The sequence below is a fragment of the Lepidochelys kempii genome, chromosome 2 (assembly GCF_965140265.1).
Source record: "Lepidochelys kempii isolate rLepKem1 chromosome 2, rLepKem1.hap2, whole genome shotgun sequence".
Lineage (NCBI taxonomy): Eukaryota > Metazoa > Chordata > Testudines > Cheloniidae > Lepidochelys > Lepidochelys kempii.
The window spans coordinates 135068802-135091795 of NC_133257.1; the positions used below are offsets into that span (position 1 = coordinate 135068802).

A 22994-nucleotide genomic window follows, 5' to 3' on the forward strand; every position below is an offset into this window, starting at 1 on the left:
GCTAATGGCTCGCACATTAAGGGGCATTGATGTATAAAATTCCCCATACAAAGAGCTGAAAAAGCCATGCAATAACTAAACTCAGAGTTATTAAGGGTATTTTGGGAGTTAAAGCACTCTTCTTTGTCTGACAGTTGAAGATCTGAGTGTTCTCTGTTGAGGAGCAGCTTCACAAAAGGAAGATAGGTGCCCCACTCACCTTTCAAAATCATTTGAGCTTGGTGAGCAGCCTTTGACTAGGGGTCTCCCAGGTGAAAAGTGTGGAAAACTCGCATAGAGTTTGTGAACCAGTGAAACATTAGGGAGGCCTGGGGAAGGAGGGAGAGAGCTGCTTCTGGGGATGAGATGAAGGTATCTGATATTAGAGTTCTGCAAGAAGGGAGTTGTCTGTGTTGCTGTTTGTTACCACTCTTGTTCAAGGAAGCACAACTTCTATACATTTTGCAAACAAACACATACTAAAAAAAGCCTGTGTCACAAATTTCTGCTCCAAACAGGAAATTCACCTTTTAGGCCACAAATTCTGCACTGCTTGGCAAAAGGGCAAAAATACAATACAGTAGAGCAAATATTGTGTATGTATAAAAATCAAGTTGCTAATGGTGTTTATATGTTAACACGGAAATGTTTGTTGTGATTTGGCAGAATCAGGACTTCAAATGAATAACGTTTGGCTACAGTGTCATATTACACGTTATTTTTAAAATTATCTCAGTACTAGGAGCCTTGTATTGTTGATCATCCCCCTCCTTGGCAATCCTGGACGAGAGGATTGGCTACATCTATAAGAGATACCGGAGGCATTTGGAACCAGTGTTCTAAAGCAACCTTTTATGTAAGGACTGGCCCATCCAAATTTGCTCCAAAAAGTAGGTCTGTGTTTGCAGACTGATGGGATGGTAGTTGAAATGCTCAAAACATTTAAACTGGAATTTATGTAGCTCATCTAACAGTAAGTCTCAACAAATGTAGTACAGATTAGAGCAAGCTACATGTGTTGAGGAACTAGGGGATAGGATTCTCTCCAAGAAATTTTAAATTACAGTTTAATGATCAGTTTTGAGAGAGACATCAGAGGAAAGTCAAAATATCCCCACGTCAAGTCATGGAATTGTAGAAAGTGATATCTCTCAACAATCATGAATTGAGGAGGTAAGTGCCTTCTCTTCAGAAGAGGCTCCAGACAGAGAACTATGACTTCTAGGAGCAGCCACAGGCAAAGATGAGGTTCCCCCTAGTATTTCAAAACAACTTGAAAGAATAACATTGTGATCATCTGCTTTAGAAAGACTTGACTCTCAACTAGCAATGCCAGGCAAGTTCTTCATTTTACGGGAGTAGTAGTTTTCAGGAGCTTTCCTGAGATATGATATTCCCTTACCAACTTTAGAGAGGAAAATAAGTGCAACAAATGCCAGCATTAATGAGTAAGCCAGGGAGCATATTGGTACATGAATCAAACATGAATATATGTTTAGTTGAAACAGGGAAGGTACAGAGTCATATGTACTATACCATCAGATCTGCAGTACAGTCCCCTGAAAAACACATCAAGGATCATCAAATGCTAATCATGTAATAAAATACTACAGTCATCTCCTGGGAACCATGAAGAAAAGCAAAAGAAACTTCTCTAACCAAAAAAGCCATGTTGTTTTCAGTAAAAAATGGATGTGCAGTCCATAAGTGATACAGACACTGGAGTGTCTGAATGAGAGTGTGGATTGCTTAAACTGACAAATTGTTCATCAGCAAGTGGAACCCACATTCAGAATCTTCCACTGGATAACTGGGAGCTTTGGATACCCAAAAATACAGGACTCAGTCTTCAGCTACCAGAAAAAATTGGCTATTGCCAATATGATGTCCCAGATTAGGCCAACTAAGGTATACGTATCCTCTGATGCCCTTATTTCCAGGAAAGAGTCACAAGGTAAAGGAGGAAAGGAAATTTGTATTATTTCTTATACCAAATAATTAGACACTCGCTTGATATCTACACCTAATGAAGATGTTCATACAGAGTTTAATTTAGCAGCAGTACACAGACTTATTGAACTGATGACCAGTACTATATCCAATTATGAAATGTCTAAATTAAATAGCATGGCTATTGAAAGGAAAAGACTTATAGATCAGGACTGTTCAGAGCTATTTATTTTACTTATTATTAGGGCTGTCAAGTGATTAAAAAAATGTCCCTGAAAGTGAGAACAGGCGTTCATGTGGCACTGTTGTAGCACATGTTGCAAGATATTTACGTGCCAGATGCGCTAAAGATTCATATGTCCCTTTATGCTTCAACCACCATTCCAAAGGACATGCATCCATGCTGATGATGGGTTCTGCTCAATAACAATCCAAAGCAGTGCAGACCAATATATATTCATTTTCATCATTTGAGTCAGATGCCACCAGCAGAAGGTTGATTTTCTTTTTTGGTGGTTCGGGTTCAGTAGTTTCCGCATCAGAGTATTGCTCTTTTAAGACTTCTGAAAGCATGCTCCACACCCCGTCCTGATCAGATTTTGGAAGGCACTTCAGATTCTTAAATCTTGGGTCAAGTGCTGTAGCTATCTTTAGTAATCTCACATTGGTACCTTCTTTGCAGTTTGTAAAATCTTCAGTGAAAGTGTTCTGCAAACAAACAACGTTCTGAGTCATCATCTGAGACTGCTATAACATGAAATATATGGCAGAATGCGGGTAAAACACAGAGGAGGAGACATACAATTGTCTCCCAAGGAGTTCAGTCACAAATTTAATTAATGCATTATTTTTTTAACGAGCATCATCAGCATGGAAGCATGTCCTCTGGAATGGTGGCCAAAGCATGCAGGGCATACAAATGTTCAGCATATCTGGCATGTAAATACCTTGCAATGCCGGCTACAAAAGTGCCATGTGAATGTCTGTTCTAACTTTCAGGTAACATAGTAAATAAGAAGCAGGCAGCATTATCTCCCATAAATGTAAACAAACTTGTTTCTCTTAGCGATTGGCTGACCAAGAAGTAGGACTGAGTGGACTAGTAGGCTCTAAAGTTTGACATTGTTTTGTTTTTGAATGCAGTTATGTAACAAAAAAATCTACATTTGTAAATTACACTTTCACGATAAAGAGATTGCACTATGGTACTTGTATGAGGTGAACTGAAAAATACTATTTCTTTTGTGTAGCATTTTTTCAGTGTAAATATTTTTAATAAAAATAATATAAAGTAAGTACTGTACACTTTGTATTCTGTGTTGTAATTTAAATCAATATATTTGAAAATGTAGAAAAACATCCAAAATATTTAATAAATTTCAATTGGTATTCTATTCTTTAACAGTGAGATTTAAAACTGCGATTAATAGCAATTAACTTTTTAATCACGATTAATTTTTTTGAGTTAATCACGAGTTAACTGTGATTAATCGACAGCCCTACTTATGATTTCTTTCTTTCTTTCTGGCAGCACATCCATAAGTACTATGGTGGCTCCTTACCAACACAAAAGAACTCTAGAAAAAGCACTGTTCAACTCTTTTATCATCCAAAAAAGCTGCTTTGATGAAAGCATGTGTAAGAATTTGCTTAAAATACTAACACAGGTCCACAACAGAGAGGTTTCAACACAAAAAGATGCTATTCCTCAAATATTGTTTTCTTTTCCCCTAGGGTGGGCTAGTTTTAATGGTTGTAAGCATTAGTATATTCAGAGTTCAGATAGCACCATTTAATAAAGTACTCAGTTCTACAGATCATAGTTCTCAACTGTTCCACATATCTAATTACCTATGGGGAGTGAACATCACTGGCACCGCTGCTGATCAAAATGTGTCCTACTTGTGACCTGAATTTAATAGGAAAAATTGTTACTGAGTACATTTCAGTTTTGTGCATTCATTATCTTTATTAACCATTAAAACTGGTTTCCTGAGCGTAACTACATCTGCCAAAAGAGACTGAGATAGGAGCCTGATCCTTTACTGCTAAGATAAAAGTGTTTTTTTTGGAATTAACCTGAGCATACGTTCAATACAAATTACCATTGATTGTAGGTAATAATTTTGCCTTCATTTTTCCAAAACTTTTTCAAGCCAAGGACAAAAGTTGATCCAAACTGTTAACAACGTACAGTGTTTTGTAACTTTTCTAACAGAATTCATCCATTCGGAGCCTTTACATCTTTGACAGTAGCGATATGCTTGGACTGGGGAGAGGTGTAATTAATTAGAGGGAGTTTGGATTTGGTGATGTTACTGGCTACTAGAAGAAAAGAGCAAGTTTCATTAACTTCAGTGTAAAAAGAAAATTCTTGTCACCTAGAGGGACACAGAGGAAAAGTGTTGCCAGAGCATTAGTGTTAAAGAAATATGGATAATATAGTGATCATAATGTAAAGGACTGGTGAAATCTAGAGGACTTTCCTCAGGACTGCTTTTGACCGGTGCAGTGAAGGAGAACTCCTACATAGATACACAATGGTGGGACTGATTAGGAAGAGAGACTATAAAGATTGCTTTATAAAGAAAACTTACTGTTTATAGTGCGTAAATTAATAACCATGAGTTTTGGTCAAAGAATGTTTACCGTTCACGTGGGTGAGGGCAGAGTATATTTCTAGGTGGTGACTATATGCCTTGTTCCTTGCTAACTAAGCAATTCTCTGAAGCTGTTCAAAGAAAATAGATGTTCGTCTCATCTCCCACTGATTGATTTATGCCATAAATCCAAATTTATGCCATTTGCTTTGTCATAGTCAGCTGACACAAATTATTCTCAATATCTTAATATACCTACCTAATTATTGCATTGGGAGCTCCAAGTAGCATAGGAGAAAATACTTAGACTACATCATCAGCCTTCTAAACTGGACAGATACATCACTAAGAGTGTGCAGTCTGAGTTAAGTGGTGTTTAACACTTAGCACTAAATGATTCCTACATACCACATGCCATGCTGTTCACAAATCTTTAATACTTTATTACAGTAAACATAATCCTATTGCACCACCTTATGATAGAAGTTTTAGAAATTTTTGCCAGTGAGAGATGTTAACATTACATAATTAAAACTATTAATTATAACCCTTAATTCTAAAAATACACATTAAAATCAATGTACTTTTTCAAAGTAATTTATTTTATTTTTATTTTACATATTGAAATTTAAAGTTGGGGGGGGGGGCTGGAAGCAATTTTTATCTGTAACTGAATAACATGTAAAACTGATTTTCATGTGATGTCAAACTTACCTGTATCCATAAGCTTTTGGCATTAAGAAATAGCAGATGTAATATTTTAAATATCTAGTTTTGTTTATGCAAAAGGGGCTTTGAAGGAGTGCGCTTTCTAGGATCTCTTCTACTTATATATAACTTCACAAACTTGTTTTCATTTGTTCAAGTTTTGTAACTATTGCTAACAGCCCAGAAAGAAATATTTTTAGGCCTCTAAGTTGTTTAGTTGTAACATTTATCAAACTCTGTCAAGTTCCTAACTGATAAATTCTAAGTAACAACTAGAAAGTCACTTCTCTGTTGAGCTCTGGATTTTGACTTTTTGTAAAGACTGCAATAATAGATATATTAGTTGTTTTGATTTATTTATCTGTAGGAATGTAACTTTCAACTCTGCTGACTTGAGTAATAGGTCCTAAATGGCATCTTATAGTCCACAAAGCCTGCAGAGGCTCGAGGTAGATGTGATTATGGTTGTTGGAAAATTAGGCAGGCTTGAAGCTGTGTAATTACTAACTCTTTGTTTATGTGTTTATAATCCTCCAGTTGCCACATCATGTTCTGCTTTGTCATGGCTGTAATTTTGAGTAGGGTGTGTATGAGTACATATATGTATAATGTGTACACATGATTAAAAACATTCCAGCACAACTGGTAGAGATTTTTAAATCAGTAACATGATATCAACTGACCTTTCTGAGAAGAACTTGATGGATCTTTGCTTGAGCAGATGTCTACATACAAACTGAGAGCATGAGACCATTAGTCATTTCCAGAGAATGTGATGCTACTAAATCTCCTGGCTAGAATTTGTGACCGTGATAAGTTGAAGCATCTGTTTTTACAGCTATGTGACAGCTTGTGCATTTGCTTGTCACAATTTTAGAAATGATGCAGCAGTTTGCCAGAACGATGAGGAGAAGAAAAAAGTAGTCAGCAGTTAAAAAAACAATGGTTTGGTTTATTTTTGTTAGTTTTAGACATCTGGTAGCTTACACAAGAAAGGTAACACTTCTATAAAGATACTGACATGAAAGGATTCATAGGATCATTCTTGTATAGGCATATATAACTCTATTATAAAAACCTTGTGGTCATTTCAGGCTCAGTCCTGCAAACTAATGAACACTGTAGCCCCAATCGAGGAAAGTGATTAAATGCATGCTTAACTTTAAGCACTTAAGTAGTTCCATTGAATTCAGATGGAACTACTCACATGCTTTAAGTGAAACATGTTTAAGGTGTTGCTGATCTCTTAAACCCTGTTCAAGTTCTGATAAGGAAGGGTACTGAGAGCAGGGAGGTGGGTTCTGTTTTACAGGGGAGTACTAGACCAAGACCAGGGACAGATGGCAAGATTGAGCAAATAAAGGACGGGGGGAAAACAGATCTTTCCACTCAGATGTTCCTAGATCACCTCTTCTCTTGGAATCCTCAGTTGAGAGCCCAAAAAGTCAAGGAGTTGGTAGAATCTTTAGTTATGTGTATGTTTAAAAAATGCCACTATATTTCCTTACATATTATTTTAAAATAAGGGATCTAGAATTATGGAGGGCTGCATTAAAAGAAAATGGTTTATGAATCAGCTGACAACAGAGGGAATACTGGCAATGTTTCATTAAGAGGGACGAGTGGCTTGTAAAATGAGAATCTGGTGTGCAACAGTGTTCAGTGTTGAACTATGATGGGACTATGGATGTTGGTAGTTGTATGAAGAGTTGTTGGTACAAATGGAGGGAGCTGACAGGAATTCTCTGCGATAAGACTATGTCAAGTAAACTAAAGAGCAAAGTGTATAAGACCTTGATTAGGCCAGCCATTATGTATAGGTAGGAATGCTGGCTGTTGAGGAAGAGAGAACAACTACTACTTCACAGTGCCAAAATGAGAATGCTCAGGTGGATGCTGGGTAAGACGAGAGCTAATTGGCTATGAAGTGAAACAGTACAAGCCATGATACAGGTGGACCCCATCACTGAAAAGCTGAGGGAGTATTGACTGAGATGGTTTTGTTATGTGAGACAACATGCAGAGCATTGTGGTCAGAGGGCACTAGATCTAATAGTTACAGTACTAAACCACAGGAAAGACCCAGAAAAAGGTTGTCCAGGATGCTGCAGAAGAACATGAAGAAGGTTGGTGTTATCTGGAAAACTCATTCAACAGGAATTCTTGGAGACAAAGACCAAGAGCCACTGACCCGAACTAACCGGACAAAATGAAGGCAAAGCGAAGAAGAAGAATTTGTAAATGTTTTAGACCAAAAGATAAAGAAAACTTGGTGTTTCAATAAAAGATAAGAAACAGTTGAAGTACTTTAGCATTGCTATTTAAATTATCACTAAATTTCTGAGTTACAAACCATCAAAATGAATTAATGTAGTTCAGGGGTTCTCAAAGTTCATTGCACTGTGACCCCCTTTTGACAACAAAAATTACTACACGATCCCGGCAGGGGGAGGAGGGGGGGCAAAGCCTGAGCCCCCCACCACGTTGGGCTGAATTCCTCAGGCTTCGGCCCCAGGTGGTGGGGGTTGGGCTTTGGCCCTAGGCCCCAGCAAGTCTATCACCAGCCCTGGCAACCCTATTAAAATGGAGTCGCAACCCACTTTGGCATCCCAACCCACAGTTTGAGAACCACTGATATAGTTCATATCTTTCTTACAACTACTGTTTCTGCTTGCAAACTCAAGAAGACAGCCTTGTAGTGGTTTATATTTGGAAGGTTATCTTTGCAACTATAAGAACTAAAATGTTTTTAATTAAAGTGTATGTTTTGCAGAAAACAAAGGAAAAGTACAAATTCACTAAAACCATGCTGTAAGGTGTGATTTCACTAAGGGGTCATCCCACGCACACACCTGAACAGTGTCTTGTCCAGAGAGGATTGTAGAATAGTCATTGTAATAAATGTTGTACTTCGTTATTTCTGTGTTAATGCTTACAGAACCTCAGATGGAAAAATCTTTTGTATGTGTAAAGTGCTATATTGACATTAAGTATGTGAAAGCCCATGCTGTGATGGTGTGGGTATCATCAGTAATACGTAAAAAAGCCAAACTGTCTGAGAATTTAAAAATTGGATGGTAACAGACCACGAATCCCAGTGATGATTGACCCTGGTGATATTCTAAGCAAAAAGGTCTCTCAACCATGTAACTGTTTCCATCAATTCACACTGAGTGAATAGATATTCTAGGCTTCAGAGTAACACATCGTGACAGACCTGGAATCTGACTCAAGACTCACAGCACTCCTGTGAGGAAGATACATTATGTTATTATGCCCTTTTTACAGATGGGCAAACTGAAGAACAAAGAGATTGCCCAAGATGACTTGCCAAGGTCACACTGCATATCAGTTGCAGTTCCAAAACTATAATCCAAGAGTCCTGCCTTAACCACTGAGCCACACGTGTCATCCAATATTTTTATTGGTTTGATGTAAAACATACATTGGATTTTACAAAATCAAACATAAGGAGACAAGTAAGCTGAAAAGATGAGACAGTACAATGAGTGGTTTCAGAGTAACAGCCGTGTTAGTCTGTATTCGCAAAAAGAAAAGGAGTACTTGTGGCACCTTAGAGACTAACCAATTTATTTGAGCATAAGCTTTCGTGAGCTACAGCTCACTTCATCGGATGCATACTGTGGAAACTGCAGAAGACATTATATACACAGAGACCATGAAACTCCCACCCCACAATGAGTGTAGAAATAACGTACATCTAGACTTAGAAGTACTCTATTTAGTTTGATTCTTGCTTGGATTTAAATATTAAGTAATGTTTATGTACAAAGCATGTCATCCTTTTTGTTACTCCTCAAGTCAGATGAATTGTCTGCAAAATAATCATTAAAGTTATAAGGGAGAGTTCTTCTAGTGGCATGCTGCTTTCATGTCTGTTAGTTCCTGATACTGTTTTCACTTATTTATTTTTTTTAACTGGTATCGTATTTTGGGGAATGTGGAAATACTATGTACCTTTTAAATGTTCGATTAGTCATTTAAGTAGCACATTTAGGTAGTGCTTTAAATACATAGATACATACAAATTCATCCCCTTCCTTAACCAGAGTCAAGGCAAGTAACAATAATCCTGGGAATTGAGCCTGTACCGGTGGGTGGAGGAACGTAAATGAGTTAAAACATTTGATTTTTTTTAAATTGATTTAAATCAGGTCGAGACTTTGTAAAACTAATTTGAAAAACTGCTATTACAATTTCAGATTAAAATGTATAATGAACTAAATGATAAATGTCTGTTTTTAAATGCTACAACAGAGAAGGTATGTTACATTTTACAAAACCACTGTAGTCAAAAACAAAATATTGAAAGTTAAGGCCCTAATGATGGAAACACTTAAGTAGGTACATAACTCAAATAATCTAATTTATTTCAGCTATGCTACACTCGGTGTACAAAGATTATTGGTGAAGAGAGTTAATATGAAAGACTCAGAAAGGATTCAGAAATTAGGAAGTGTGGATTTTGGTGATGATAAAGAGGAAGAATTAACGGGAATTAGCAAAAAAAAAAAAAGAATATGGTTGGGAGGGAACAGGGTCAATGTCAGACACATTGAAGTCAAATTTTCCACAAACAACGTTTGTGTTCTCTTCCATGTTTCCCCCTGCCCATAGAAGGAGTTCTTATAACAATCTACAAAAATATTCTCCTTCAACGCTCTCCTCAAAACCCATCTCTGTTGTGATACCTGCAAAACATTTGACAGTGGCTAAGCAGTTGATAAGCAGTGATCACAGCATGTTAGATTTACTGTAATTATCTGTTACCTGGTGCTTCCCACATCTGTTATAGTCACCTGTTGTCTCTTATTTTATACTTCAGTTGTAAGCTCTTGGGGACTGGTGCCTCTAGATGCTACTGCAATACAAATCATGATTGAAATAGCAAATCAAATGGCAACAGGAAGGTTACTGTCCTTGTCAACACTAACAAAAGGGTATTGATGGACAGGGAGTAGAGGAAAATAAGTTCAGTTTTGGAAAGAAAAGGAGTACTTGTGGCACCTTAGAGACTAACCAATTTATTAGAGCATAAGCTTTCGTGAGCTACAGCTCACTTCCTCAGATGCATATCGTGGAAACTGCAGCAGACTTTATATATACACAGAGAATATGAAACAATCCCTCCTCCCACCCCACTGTCCTGCTGGTAATAGCTTATCTAAAGTGATCATCAGGTGGGCCATTTCCAGCACAAATCCAGGTTTTCTCACCCTCCACCCCCCCACACAAATTCACTCTTTTTTGGAAAGATTTTGGAAAGATTGTTCTCATCACAGCTCTGTGAAATGGATCCTTGTCTGGGTGGCCAGTAAAAAAGGGGGTTTTGCCCCTTAAAGACTCTCCTTACATCAGGTAGTAGAAGGGGAAGAGGTGGAAAGTTTCGAGGGATGGAGCAGGGAAGAACAGGAAACAGCTGGACCAAGGGGAAAGGGCACACCCTTCTTGCTGACTGGAAGAGTGGAGGGGTATTTATACCCCTATGCAGTCTTAGAGAAGCTCTCTTGTACCTGTATTGGGCTGGCAGCACCTACTCTCCCACCATGAAGTTTGCACAAAGACCAGGTTTCCTTATGATCCACTGTGGGCATTATGCTAGTCATCCTGTTTTCCTTGGGAAGGAATTTTTCCCTGACTGCCAAATTGATTGAGATGGGGTGGGGTTTTTTCACCTGTCACACAGCAGGTTTGGGACCTGGTTGGTGGGGAAGGGGGCTTAGGTTATAATGTCGCAGCTTGATACATAAAACTCATGGCAGTTGTCCCATGCATGTACTTGTTACTGAAGGGATATGGTTATCAGATAAAATGGATTGGAAAATGATTTGAAAGGAAAGCATCCCCCAAGGGAGCCAATCCCCCTCCCCCCTTTTATAGCCCTTTTACCTAATACAAGGGGAAGACGATGGGATCCCAGGAACGGGATGGCTGGGACCAGGTCAGGGATTATGTAGAAATGATTAAGGAAGCAGTGATGACCTGCACTGTAAAACATATTGCCAGGGTACTCCAAGTTATTTGCGTAAAGTTGTGGCATAATTAAGCCATATCTGTTGACTCCTGTCTGTCTTCTGGACAACGAGTTTGGGAGCAAAACATCCAAGCAGAAATAAATGTCTGACACAATTGGAGATGGAGTTGTGGGGTTGAGAGTCACAGGCTGTACAAGTGAGAGCAAATTAAGTGACCTAAAGAGAGCAGTTAGAGGGAGAAGTGGAAGGTTGTAATAAGTGTTGAGGGATGCCAGCATACAGGAGAAAAAGATGAGCATTTACCAAAGAAACACTGAAAGAGTGGTCAGCAGGGTAAGAAGAATACATGGAAGGCTCTTTTCAGGATTAAAGATACAAAAGATACAAGATACATGCTTGTAAGTAAAGGGAGAAGAAGGTGCAGAGCAGATTATAAAGATAAATGGCACGGGAGGGGAATGAGAGGGGTTTTGAGGGACAGGAAAAAGGGGATGGGTTCTGTGGAAAAAGTACTTAAAGGCAAATAATAGAAGAGACACACTGAATTTGGACATTATAGTGGAAAAGGGAGGAGAGAAGTTCTTGCTGAAGAGCGTCTAATTTGCTTTTGGGGGGAAAAAAACCATAGATGGATCTGTCTCCCATGAGGGCTTTCATAGAGTGTTTGCAAAGAATTGGGAGGCACAAATGGTAATCAGGCAGTCAGTCAAGAGTGTAATGCCAGAGTATTTTGCCCTCTAGTTTATGACCTTGAAACAATGTTTGACTTGTTTGGCTGAAGGCTTACCAAGGACTTGTTTCAATATTTCAATTTTTCTGCATCTTGTAGACATGGACATAATCAGTGATAGTCTCCATTAGATCATTAGAACATTTCCAAAGGTGTTTCAACCGAGGCTCTACATTGTCATACACAATACAGTAATTTGTTTGCAAATAATGGAATTGCACACACTGTCCCACAAATGGGGTATTAAATCAAATATTCTTGACATGCAAAAATGATTGTGCACAAATTTAGAAGCCTTTTAAAAATGTGGCCCTTAAAGATTTTAAGGCTTTGTGAAATGCAGTTTAGTGACTTGGGAAATAAGCTCAAATCAAGAAATACCGTGTTAAGGGAAGTTCCAAAAACATGATGGCTAGAAATACTTGAGTTCACATGTACTGTTTGAATGTATTAATGTAATTGCAAAGATGCTTGTGAACTCCATGTTAACAATATGTTGTATGGCACCATATGGTGATCAGCACCACACATCATACATCACCTTAGATATCTACAACACTGGTTCTCAACACAGTGCTTTCCCTGAATTGAATACCTTGTACTTTTTCAATGTCAGAAAAAGTTTGATGGTTAAAATAAAATGAGGAAAAATGTGTTTCTGGACTATGCATTCTCATGCTTCTGCATGCTCTAATGTCTTTGGGGGAAGGATGATATTGACATAACATTGCCTGCTCTCCCTGCATAACAGTTGAAGTACAAGAGAGGAGGCAGCAGGATCAATGCTTTCAAGTGGCCACAGTAGAAACCTGCAGGCAAACATTTTTTAGTCGTGGTTTGTTTGAGATCAAGAGGGGGGGAACCTGGGAAACGCATCGGAAAATCAGGACTGTCCCACGCAAAATAAGAAAGTGCTGAGGTTGTAGGAAGGACAGGGATATGTGTATCTATTGTGATTTCCTATAGGTGAGTGCTGAAGGAAATTGCTAAGTGTTTTTAGCTAAGTACACATTGCATTGGTGCATACTGTACACAAGGTGCAGTTAAATTTTAGATGCTTACAGTTTCACATAAAACAATGATAAATACTGCGTCTATTCTTCCTGTATGTGTTTGTGTATATCTCTTCTCTTTTCAGAGTAACAGCCGTGTTAGTCTGTATTCGCAAAAAGAAAAGGAGTACTTGTGGCACCTTAGAGACTAACCAATTTATTTGAGCATGAGCTTTCGTGAGCTACAGCTCACTTCATCGGATGCATACCATGGAAACTGCAGCAGACTTTATATACACACAGAGAATATGAAACAATACCTCCTTCCACCCCACTGTCCTGCGGGTAATAGGTTATCTAAAGTGATCATCAGGTGGGCCATTTCCAGCACAAATCCAGGTTTTCTCACCCTCCACCCCCCCCCACAAATTCACTTTCCTGCTGGTGATAGCCCATCCAAAGTGACAACTCTCTACACAATGTGCATGATAATCAAGTTGGGCCATTTCCTGCACAAATCCAGGTTCTCTCACCCCCTCACCCCCCTCCCAAAAACCAGACACACAAACTCACTATCCTGCTGGTAATAGCTCATCCAAAGTGACCACTCTCCCTACAATGTGCATGATAATCAAGGTGGGCCATTTCCAGCACAAATCCAGGTTTTCTCACCCCCCCTCCCCCATACATACAACCCCATCCTGCCAGCAGGAGAGTGAGTTTGTGTGTGTATGGGGGTGGGGGTGTATGGGGGTGGGGGGGTGAGAAAACCTGGATTTGTGCTGGAAATGGCCCACCTTGATTATCATGCACATTGTAGGGAGAGTGGTCACTTTGGATGAGCTATTACCAGCAGGATAGTGAGTTTGTGTGTCTGGTTTTTGGGAGGGGGGTGAGGGGGTGAGAGAACCTGGATTTGTGCAGGAAATGGCCCAACTTGATTATCATGCACATTGTGTAGAGAGTTGTCACTTTGGATGGGCTATCACCAGCAGGAAAGTGAATTTGTGTGGGGAGGTGGAGGGTGAGAAAACCTGGATTTGTGCTGGAAATGGCCCAACTTGATGATCACTTTAGATAAGCTATTACCAGCAGGACAGTGGGGTGGGAGGAGGTATTGTTTCATATTCTCTGTGTGTATATAAAGTCTGGTGCAGTTTCCACGGTATGCATCCGATGAAGTGAGCTGTAGCTCACGAAAGCTCATGCTCAAATAAATTGGTTAGTCTCTAAGGTGCCACAAGTACTCCATCTCTTCTCTTTAATATTCTTTCATGTTGTGATCTGTGGAAATAATTCTTAACGCAATTAAGACAGACACATTGCTATTGTCAGCCTTCACAATTTGCTTGCTGTATTTTCTGGCTTATGGCCTATAATTCATATATAGTGTTGGCTTTCTATTCTCTGAGCTATTGCTTCATTGTTAAAGCTGTGCAAAACCGGGGGTAGTTCTTATGAAGATATTCCACAATCCTCTCGTACTATTTTTCCATCCCTAATATTTTTCATGGTTTTTGCAATGACTGAAGGACTCTATAATAATTTTTTTTAAAGGGAGCAAAGTATATAAGATGTTTGAAGTCTTTAAACCATGATTTGAGGACTTCAATAGCTCAGACATAGGTGAGAGATTTATTGCAGGAGTGGGTGGGTGAGATTCAGTGGCCTGCATTGGGCAGGAGGTCAGACGAGATGATCATAGTGTTCCCTTCTGACCTTAATATCTATGAATCTATAATCATGGTACTGTCCTCATCCTAGTGCTGAGAAGCCCACTTTCTGCCCTTTTACAAATACTAGAGTTGTTGATACTGTCAGAACCTGTGTTAGGCAGTGGCTAATGAGGGAAGACAACAGATCCCAAAATTGGTAACTCTCTTAGAAGGAGGCACCCTATACATCCCCTTCCTAAACAGCACTCCTAGGGAGAATGTTGCGATCCTCATCACCCAAACTGGCTGTCTTCTCCTTGCTGCCAAACTGATGGAGAGCTGCTGTATTTCTTAAAGCCAATTTTTCAAAATATATGTAATTAAAATTAAATTTAGAATCTACTAACTACATTATTAGGTATTATCACTATGGAAAGGAAGCACTACAGATTGATTTAATTTAGCTCTAGGGGCCAGTATTGTTAGTATATGGAGGAGAAGAGAGAGGTTCCAAGCCTGCAATGGTTCTATAGTTATCCTAGCACTAATCCCTACAAGAACTGTGATATTAGAAATTTGTAGCTCTTTAAGGCTGCCCGCCAGTTACTTCCTCCACTTTCTGAAACACAAAGTGTAGCCCCCAATATATGCCAAGAATTTACTGGAAATGTGTTTTGCCGTATTACTTTTCCAACAGATGTCTGGGTAGTTAAAGTCCCCCACTACTATCAGTGCTTGTGGTTTGCATATTTCTGTTATTTGTTCTAGAAATTCCTCCTCAATCTGCTGTTTCTGATTTGGTGGTCTCTAGTTAGACCTCTACTATGACATAATCCATATTTTTTACCCCTTTTATCTTTACGCGGAGACTTTGAAGTGGTCTATTCTCACCTACTTCTGGACCTCAGAACAAGTACATATATTTTTAATATCTAATAAAACACCTCCTCCCTTTATTTCCTGCTTGTCCATCATAAACAAGGTTATACCCCTTTATACCAATATTTCAGTCATGAGACTTATCCCACCAAGTCTCTGTGGTGCCAATTGTCATAATTTATCATGTCGACAAATACTGTCAGTTTTTAATGTGTATTTCCCATACTCCTTGCATTTGTGTATAGACATCTGAGATGTTGAACAGATTCCCCCCACTGATTTCCCTCTTGTTTCTCCTATGATCCTATTTTAATTTTTCACATTCCTCCCCACTCTCAATATCTAGTCCTCTGTTAAGATGGCCTCTTTTTATACTTACCTGTGAGCTTTTGTCACATCCCCCTGGAACCTAGTTTAAAGCCCTCCTCACAAGGTTGGCAAGTCGATATGCAAATATGTTCTTCCCCTTGTTGGTCAGGCAGACCATCTTTTCCCAGCATACCATCCTCCTGGAACGGCATGCCATGGTCGAGAAAGCTGAAGTCCTCCCATCGATACCATCCATGCAGCCATCCATTTATCTCCAGGATCTGCATGTCGCTGCCTGGGCCCTCACTTTCAACCAGGAGGGTGGGTGAAAAGACAACCTACTCCTCTGACCCCTTCCACTCTTGCTCCCTGAGTCCCGTAGTCACCACTGATCTGCTTAGGATCAGACCTAGCAGTATCATTAGTGCTTGTGTAGATGAACAGCATGGAAAGAGGGACGGATGAACTTCAGCAACTTTTCCATAACATCTCAGATGTGTGCTGCAGGCATGCAGTGCACATCTAAAGACATCATGTCATGTTGGCAGATGGAAGCCTCCATCCCCCTCAGATGGGAGTCCCCAACCACTAGCACCCTATCTCTCCCTATGAAAAGAATGGTGGAATGCAGAAAGCACAGCCTGCTATTCGACAGCTATTTTCTGTTTAAGTCTGACAAATTGCGAGTGGGCTTGGAGCCACAGTACCTTGTGAGACTGCAACTATATACCATATATTCATATTTATAAAGCCTAATCAGACAGTAATTTCTCACTTAAATTAATTTTGTTGCTTATTGTTGGAGGTTAATTACTGATGTAGATAAGTGCCTATATAACATTAGTACTGAATACTGTTTTCAAAACGGTCTCTGTATTTTTAATTATTTTGTTGCATATTTTTAAATATCTACAGTACTTCACAAGGGTACAAATAAGCTTAAATTAATGCTTGCAAAACACTTTGAAGTCTTATTTTATTTATAGTTTGTCACTTTATTCAAATTTTATACTGATGCAAGACAATCTCATATTATAAAATATAATGACAACAATATGCAATTAAGAGTGAATATTAGCTCATCACTAACTCCCTAACACACTGACTAAAGAGTAATTTAAAAAAATAGGCAAGTTTTATCAGGCATATGAGGTCTTACACAGAGAATGAGATCAAAGCAGCTTGTTGTTTAACCAGCTTTCAGCTTAACAAAGTCAATCAGTCCAGGAAAAAGTTTGCAAGTTTTAAACTCACACGAATAAAAAAGCCTAAACAAGTTAATACAGTGAAATTTTCAGCAAGAACCACATTCATTTTAAAATTTCTTAATGATTTGAAATTTTTAACAGTAAAGCAGTTTCTTTAGAATCCGTTTTGAAATCATTTAAAAATATTCTAAATTAGTATGCCAACCCAAATATTTGGACAAATGTTTTGGGGTCAGTTCTGAGTACATTTCCTTCCAAATTCATGCTAGTTGAATTTTAAATAGCAAAAATGGAGCCAGTATGGTTCTTAGTGCAATCTAATGATTTTTTACTGAATTTTTTACTCTGAATGGTATGAAAAACTGAAAATAAAGGTAGTTTGTCTTTGCTATCTAGCTAAGAAAGTTCCTCTTCCAACTGAATGGTAGAACAATCTGGAAAGAGGGGCCTGTGTTTGACAGCCTGTAGTTTTATGCAGTGTTGCTGTAGCAGTGTCGGGCCCAGGATATTAAAGAGACCCACCTTGAGCCTCTAATTTGTGTATTTAGCACTGTGCATGATACTTTGGGGTTTTTTTTCTTTCCCCCTTCCTTTCTTTATCTAGTTCTTTGGTTTCTCTATAGTTTGACCCATCTGTGACCAACGGAATTATTATTGCTAATATAAAAGTTTTTGTTTGTTGTTGGCAATCTCATAGTAATGCATTAGACTTAATAGGTTGAGTGTCAAAGTAAAAGGACTGTAGTACTGTGTACAGGTTACTTCCGTACAGTCTGATCAATGCTGTGCTACCTGAGTAGTCACTGATACGGTTGCCAACTCCCTATCTACTAGTGTGGGACATGTAATTCAGATTCTGGATATATATGTGGGTGGTACATCTTTTATATTAATGGACCATAATATTCATAGGCCAGTACCAATTGTTCATTCTGTTTGCTACCGTTTCCTGTGTTCAGATGTTTACTATGCACTCATCCAAGCTAAAATTAAAAGCAAATATGCTATCACTTAAAACGTTCAGGTTGTTAGGACAAAAATTAGATCTATTTTCTGTGGTTTTTTTCTAACATCTTGCTGCATGTTCAGCCTACATTAATTCTTCTATATGGGTTCTTTTTTTAAAAAAAAATTCTAAAATAAGAATGGCAATAGACTTGTTCTCTTGAGCAACTATACAATAATAAATTAGGGTGCCTGCACAATAAACAAACAAAAAATAATAAGAAAATGGATTTAAACCTCAACGCTTCAGCCGATGGCTTTGGTTTTAGGATAGAAAAATAAATCTGATAAAGATTTCTCAAATTTGCAAAAAAAATTCTCATTTGCATGCTAAAAATACCCACCAGAATATTATACAAGAAATGAACCACATTAAATGGCACACAGTATGGTTTTAAATGTATGAAAAATGCCCTGACAATGTCCTTTTTAAAAGGAAACACCAATAGCACAAACTTGGTGTTTACTTAGTTGTATAAGGCAGGTGTGGATCTGGACTTTGAAGTTAATGCTTCCAAAGGGCCAACATTAATAAGCAATGATTCCAGCTGTGATTGTTTACAGGGACCTAGAAATATATTACACAGAACTGAGTTATCATGTGTTTTAGGTCTGTTTAGCTATGGAGTTTCAATAAGAGAACGTATTGGTTTAAAGAGTGTAAGATATTGCTATAAGCAAGAGTACAAGTACCGGTAGTTTATTATTCAGAGAAAAAGATTTGATTTTGGAAAACACAGTCAATCTGTGGAAAGATTCTGAAGCCAAGGAACCTGCATGAGTTTGACTACTGTACATAGTGATTTCCCAGATTTTAGCTCAGGCTTTTCATCACTATGGCTAACTATTATTTAATTGTTTGTATTCCCAATATCACCTAAAAGGCTCTGTCAGGATTGGGGTTCCATTGTGCACTGTAAAAACATAAAATAAGAGACAATAATACCTCCTCTATGAGTTTAAATCTAAATAGACAAGGCAGAGAGAGGATGTGGGGGGGAAGATGTACCATACAGTTAGAGTAAATTGAGTGGTGGTTTGCAAACATGTTAGGAAAGAATGTCCAGAGGAAAAAACTGTAGAAAGTAGTTTGATGACATAATTGGTGCCTGCCAACTTGTAATCTTTAAATTGAGTGGTCTGCATACAAGAGAATACTGTGGTCATATATTTAAATATTTATTTAACAATATAACAAATAACATTTAAATATTCTTGAGTTGCACCTCACTCCACAAGGAGACTTTATTAGATCATTGTGTAATTTATTGGCCATAAAATATGGGATAATAAGCACTGTGGATTTCTATAGCATAGCAGTAGCTGTAGGATAAATGGCAATCAGTTTTAAAAATGGTCAGATTTTGTTTAGGTTTTTTTTATTTCAGTAATAATATGAAAGATTAATCATGTGAGCAAAATATTCCATAAAAGCAATGCCTTCTCAGTTTTACTTGTAACTAAAGTTTTTGTTTTTCTGTACTCAGCTGGGAAGTCATCAATTCCAAACCTGACTACAGGCCCAGAATAAACCAATGTATTGCAGATGCATTGGTGAATTTATTTCTGTTTCTTCAAGAAATGTCACACTTCAAAGAGAAGAACCCTGGCAAGGTAAGTTCAATAAAGTAAGCTCAATATTTTTATCCTGTTTTATCAGGAGGTGTTATGTCTCAGCAAACTATGATTGATAATATAGTAGGTAAATTTGCTAAAATAAAGACACTAAGCTAGATTCAGTAAGGGCTTGTGCTGGCTTTTTCTTGTACGGATTGTAAGGGAGGCTCCATGTAGCAGAAAAGTTGCCCAGGGGAAAGGTTTAAGGCGGTAGGGCCCCTCCCCCCCTTAGCTGTTGGGCTTTCAGCCAGCCACTGTGTAACACCAGAATTGGGGCAGGATATGGCATGACCAGGGTGGCTATGGGATGCACTTCTCTGGTGGAAATGCCATCTGTCTCCCTAGGGTAGAGACATCAGAAAGATCAGATCACAGGAATAGCTTTAACAAAAACAGGAGAATCCTACATCATTTATAAATGTATGTATTATTTTTTAAAATAGCTTTAATTGATTTTCAGAAAGTTTTACTCAGATATTACATAAATAGCATCTAATATTATGATATGAGAGGATCCTACCTATATCATAGTGCTATCATTTATCTGCTCATATAAATGTAGCATATTTTTTCTGAGACAGACTGAGGTGGAAAACACATGAGTGATAAAGGCAAGCAAGAGTTGTATAATACCCTGCTTCTGTTGGCAGAGTACTGTTGTTTTTGGCCAAATCTGAACTGATCTTTTCTCAATTAAACAAAATATTAGTAGCGTGAGCAACATTGATAATGGAACAGTGCATCATGGCAGCTGTAGTGGACATTGTAGATTTTTGCTTGTATCTTTCGGTATTTCACTATTTTTTTTCCTTTTTGCATTCAAACTTGGACAAGTTACATTTTCTTCTTGAGATCATAACAAGAGTTTGCATTGAGATTTTTCCTGAATTTATAAATGAATGAATTTATTTATTTTCCTGAATTTATAAATGAAGTTATATATTCCCAGATGAAAACTACATTAAGAAGTTAAGGTTGAGAGTATATATCAATAACACAGGGTAAAATAAATTATAGGGATGTTGTGATTATCCTAGAAACAAGCATAAACCCAGGAAATTCAAAGTTAAGATTAAACTGAAAAAAACCCCAATCATATGAGGTATGGAAATACAGCTTTAATGCATCAAGACAACCAAATCTGCCCTCTACTGATGCCATGCAATAACCATATTTCACTGGTGGGGAGGGGCACTTATCTCTTGAGCATCTCTTTGTGACTGAGTGTAGTATTTCAGTCCTTTTGCTGCTCCTGGCACCCCCTTTAGGTTGTCTGCCTGTCTCTGCCAGTCTTCTTTGGCTTCGCCCTCCAGCCAGGTCTCACAGTCAGACTGAACATCTTGCAAAGAGTCCAACAAAACAGTCTATGTACCCTCACCAGAGTCTTTAGCCCTAGCTTTAGGCCCTTTAAATTCATCCCTTTGCTTGGGCTTCCAAGTGAGACCTGTCCCCTTCTTGGGGCTTAGGTTAGGCTTCTTTCCCTCTCCCCCTATTCCCACATTTCTTGGGGTTGATGCTCTTTTGCTGGTGGGGGAACTTAGCCCCATCCATTACTCTATGTTCCAACCTAGATGCCCTATAAACAGCAGCCACATACTGTTCAGTTAAATATGTTGATACTACTTCCCTAGGCCTCTTCCCATCTGGCCCCTTTATCTTCACCAATATCCCAGGACCAAAATTCTCAGGTTCCTCTTTCCCTGCAAACCCAACTGTGCAAGCAAGGCAGTTGTACACTGGCTAGTCCTGAGACTATGTCGGCCAAAGAGGAACTCCTTCCTACCCAGGAACTGCCCTACTATGGCCCTGCATCAAATGTTATCTGAGCCTGCTGGGCTCTGATTGGCTATCACTAGACCTTCTAGCCCTTGGAGGACCAAGTCTTTGTTGTTTCCAAGATGTTTGCTCCCAAGAGGCCTCTCTAGGCAGGCCTGGAAGACCCAGCTTCATTGGTCTTTTCCTTTCATGTTGCTCCTTTCTGGGGTAGGGTGCAGCAGAGCAGTGGGACCTCCGGCAGGAGACCAGAAGGGCCTGGTGCATTCTGTCACATCTATATTAAGTACTCCTGAGGGACTTCTGCGTCACTGTGCACACCCAGAATTCGTGTGTCCCTCATAATAAGTAGGCGCATTGCCAGCAGATCGAGGTATGTGATCATTCCCCTCTATTTAGCATTGGTGAGGCCTCATCTGGAGTACTGTGTCCAGTTTTGGGCTCTACACTACAAGAAGGATGTGGAAAAATTGGAAAGAGTCCAGCGGAGGGCAACAAAAATTATTAGGGGGCTGGAGCACATGAGTTATGAAGAGAGGCTGAGGGAACTGGAATTATTTAGTGTGCAGAAGAGAAGAATGAGGGGGGATTTGATAGCAGCTTTCAACTACCTGAAAGGGGGTTCCCAAGAGGATGGATCTAGACTGTTCTCAGTGGTACGAGATGATAGAACAGGGAGTAATGGTCTCAGGTTGCAGTGGGGGAGATTTAGGTTGGATATTAGGAAAAACGTTTTCATTAGGAGGGTGGTGAATCACTGGAATGGGTTACCTAGGGAGGTGGAGGAATCTCCTTCCTTAGAGGTTTTTAAGGTCAGACTTGACAAAGCCCTGGCTGGGATGATTTAGCTGGGGATTGGTCCTGCTTTGAGCAGCGGGTTGGACTAGATGGTCTCCTGAGGTCCCTTCCAACCCTAATATTCTCTGATTCTATGATGATTTATTCCTCAGAAAATATATTCTGCCCAAGAAGTGCTACAGTTCTGCCTTTTGCCCACCAAAGGCCACTGAGGCACCGGAAGAGCCAGCAGCTGGCTGTTCTGGTGCCACAGCAGCCTCTGGTGGGCAAAAGGCAGAACTGCAGCACTTCTGGGGCAGAATGTATTTTCTGTGGAGAAAAAATTCCGTATGTGTACAGTGGTACAGAAGTCCCTAGGAGCAGAAGTTCATCACAGCATCCTGTCTCCAGAGCCAGGTTAGGACAAACAGAATGGGGCACCCTGGGGCTGCTGGGAGGTATCACAGACTGGGGTTCCAAATGGCTAGTGGGGGAACAGCGTTGAGCCAGCGGCTGAATAGGAGTGGGGTGCAAGGCCCCATGAGGATGGGAGGTGTGGGGACAAGGGCACGTTCCTGACTGAATGGGAGAGGCTTGGAGTCAGCCAGGGTCTGTATGAGGGAAGCTAACCAACTCCTTAAGAATCCCGCTCCTCCCCACCCCCAAAAAAGCCTGTTCCATACTTTTCCCACCCTCACTTAACAACCTTCCAGATTCACTCCAGGCTCCTTCCCTCTCTGTCATCTCCTCTGTTACCCCTGGCTCCCCCAAGCCTTTTCACTGCTTCTGACAGGTGCAGGAAATATAGTTCTGTAC

The 22994-nt window shown here is 39.3% G+C and overlaps 1 protein-coding gene across 2 annotated transcripts in view; it reads left to right on the top strand.

The window, feature by feature from the left end:
* RETREG1 (reticulophagy regulator 1) overlaps nt 1-22994 on the top strand; it is a 151906-nt gene that overhangs the window by 92466 nt on the left and 36446 nt on the right. For both annotated transcript variants that reach the window (XM_073332287.1, XM_073332288.1), the window contains one exon: nt 19499-19625. In XM_073332287.1, coding sequence (XP_073188388.1) covers nt 19499-19625 — 127 coding nt within the window. The remainder of the gene's footprint in view (nt 1-19498; nt 19626-22994) is intronic.